General features: G+C 32.5%; 1 protein-coding gene across 1 annotated transcript; it reads left to right on the plus strand.

Moving 5' to 3' along the window:
- Window positions 1-637: 637 nt before the first annotated feature.
- Window positions 638-2,234, plus strand: LOC136975538 (ileal sodium/bile acid cotransporter-like). The gene is made up of 4 exons (XM_067270611.1): window positions 638-825; window positions 1,531-1,791; window positions 1,853-2,003; window positions 2,069-2,234. Exons 1-4 carry the CDS (start codon window positions 670-672, stop codon window positions 2,107-2,109), a joined length of 609 nt encoding a protein of 202 aa, XP_067126712.1. The 5' UTR covers window positions 638-669; the 3' UTR covers window positions 2,110-2,234.
- The last annotated feature ends 482 nt before the right edge of the window (window positions 2,235-2,716 follow it).

Raw genomic sequence — 2,716 nt, forward strand, 5'->3', positions numbered from 1 at the left:
AAATTATTTACTTACTGAAATTTATTATTTTTTCTCAACATTTTTGATAGAGTTTACATAAGAGAATGAACGAAAGTAAATATTATTAACTAGCAGATAACCCCGGCGTTCTGGGGAAAAAAGTAACGATAGCGAAGATTAAGATTATTACATTATAGCCAATCTTACCTGTTTTCACAGAATGCAAGAATTGGGTCCCCCTGTTTCTAGACTAATTAGAGAATTGTTAGATGGGTCTAAAAATATGTTCAATTTCCTGCAAAAACACAAACTACCGCATCTGCGCCTAAATCTTGCATGCCGAATTCTTTTAACACTTCTGTTGTTAAGGAATACACTTCTTTCATCCCCACTTGGTACTCTACTAAAACGCAGTTAAAAACAAAAAAATGCATCTAAAATAGTACAGTAGAAGCTGAGTTCTTTAGGATAAGCCTTATTCCTCTCCCTCTCCCCCGTGGGGGGGATTTCAAAAAATCCCTTCTTAGTGTACGTTCTCGTGACGTATTCTAACTGTGTACCAAATTTCAAATTTCAACTCCTAACCGTTTGGGCTCTGCGCTTATTATTATTATTATTATCAATCCATCTCGATTATATATATATAGATATGTGATAAAACTAAACATATCTATATATAACGACGATAGTTGAATCAGCTCTCTAAAGATGATAAACGAGACTGAAGATCAGTCAAATTTAATAACTAATTTAACAAATTATACTCATATTAATGAAGATATTAAAACAGCTTACAATGTCCTGGTGATTTTTTTGGTAATATTTATTATGACGTCAATGGGAGCGAATATTTCTTGGAAACAGGTAAATAAATTAAATGTTCATTTAATTATAACTAGAAAATAACTTTAAAAATGTGATTTTGTAGATTTGGATGCACGTTCGAAAGCCATTTGGACCAATCATAGGTCTAGTTTGTCAATTTCTGATGATGCCATTGGTCGGTTTCATTTATAATAAGATATTCAAATTTGAACTTGAAACAGCAACGGGATTACTCATAATGTCGTGTTGCCCTGGAGGTGTTACCTCTAATATTTTCTCGTATTATTTAAACGGTGATGTTTCTTTAAGGTATGTTTTAATTATTTCTATACCTTAATTCTATATCTTTAAATCATTTAATGATAATAAACGTTTCAGCATCACCATGACTACTGTATCCACCATTTTAGCGTTAGGCATGATGCCTCTTAATGTTTGGATATACTCAATCAGGACAGAATCTAGTACGTTAATTATACCATACCAGAGTATAGCTTTATCATTGATATTGATCATCTCGCCTGTATTAGTAGGTATGGCAATCAGATGGAAAGCTCCAAAAGTATCTGTCTACGTCACTAAGGTTAGATATGTTCTAATTGTATTCTTCAACACCCCGGCCACCCTATTGTAGGCTTGGCTGAACCCATGATGGACATGCTAAATAAAGGCCTCTCAGTGTGAACACAAAAAAAGTAGTGATATGTAGATGTAATTGTTTATTTTAATTTTTTTTAATTACAGGGAGGAATCGCTTCAGGTTTTATATTTCTTATTATTGTAACAATGTTAAAATTCGCCATGTTTAAAAATTCGCTTCATCAGATATCATGGAAACTTACCATAGCATCCATATGTATGCCCATTACTGGAATTATATTGGGATACTTTATAGCTTTTATTTGTAGAAGATCAAATGCTGTTTGTAAAACCATAGCGATTGAAAGCGGAATACAAAATGTGGCTGTAGCATTTAGTGTTATCGTTTTATCTTTTGATATCAGGGTAAGTTTTATTTTATAATTATTTAATTATATTGTAAGATTTGTAACAATTTTATTTTTAGAAATATTTTACAATACTCTTCATTCCGTGGTTTTATGGATTGTCACAAGGTGTTATATGTGCTCTCCTCTGTTTATTTTACCACATTTTGATTAAATATTGCAAGAGGGTACAATCTACACAAGAGACTGTTGAAAGTGTGAGGAAGAAAGGTAATAAACACGCATTAAATTAATGAGAATAAGTTATTTTACTCAAAAAATACTTTTGCTTTCAGAGGATATTGTTATGAAGCCCTTGTCGACGATCCCTACGTGAAATATTAACATTTTTATTGTAAATCCTATAACTAATACAGTATATTCAAAAATGTGCAATTACTAGCAGGTAGGCCCGGCGTTGCTCGGGCAAAAGTAACGATAACGAAAATTAAGATTATTACGTTATAGTCACAGAAGAAAAAGAGTAATTTCATCAACAAACTAAGTATTTCTAAAGAAAGGTCGAATTTGAAAATCGAATATTCTAATATTGTTCGATTTTCACGACGTGTTCTGATTATATCGTTCGATTTTCATCGAATGTTCTAAAGAAGAAAAGTCGAGAAAAACCGAACTAATCTGTTTAAATTTGAAAATCGAATTTGTTCCAACATATTACTCTTTTTTTTTTTTTTTTTTTTCAGCGACCGTAAATCTTGCACGTCGCTTTTTCTTGTTCGCCATTGGTACTTAACACTTCCATTGTTGATGGAAGTGTTAAACCTTAATCCTGTCCCTCTCCCCGTGGGGAGGAATTTCGAAAAATCCCTTCTTAGCGTGCGTTCTCGTGACGTAAGAGTTGAAAGTTGAAGTTTGGTACATAGTTACGCTATGTACGAAATTTCAACTTTCAACTCTTAACCGTTTGGGCTCTTAACATTTCC

Source organism: Centruroides vittatus, unplaced genomic scaffold, assembly GCF_030686945.1.
Source record: "Centruroides vittatus isolate TY-2023 unplaced genomic scaffold, ASM3068694v2 contig_374, whole genome shotgun sequence".
In the NCBI taxonomy this organism is placed as follows: domain Eukaryota; kingdom Metazoa; phylum Arthropoda; class Arachnida; order Scorpiones; family Buthidae; genus Centruroides; species Centruroides vittatus.

Bases quoted from the DNA above. Each gene is read 5' to 3' on its own strand.
- LOC136975538 (XM_067270611.1), top strand. From the start codon at position 670: ATGATAAACGAGACTGAAGATCAGTCAAATTTAATAACTAATTTAACA. The intron at 826-1,530 runs GTAAATAAATTA...TTTTAATTACAG, and splicing joins CGAATATTTCTTGGAAACAG to GGAGGAATCGCTTCAGGTTT. The intron at 1,792-1,852 runs GTAAGTTTTATT...TTTTATTTTTAG, and splicing joins TTTTATCTTTTGATATCAGG to AAATATTTTACAATACTCTT.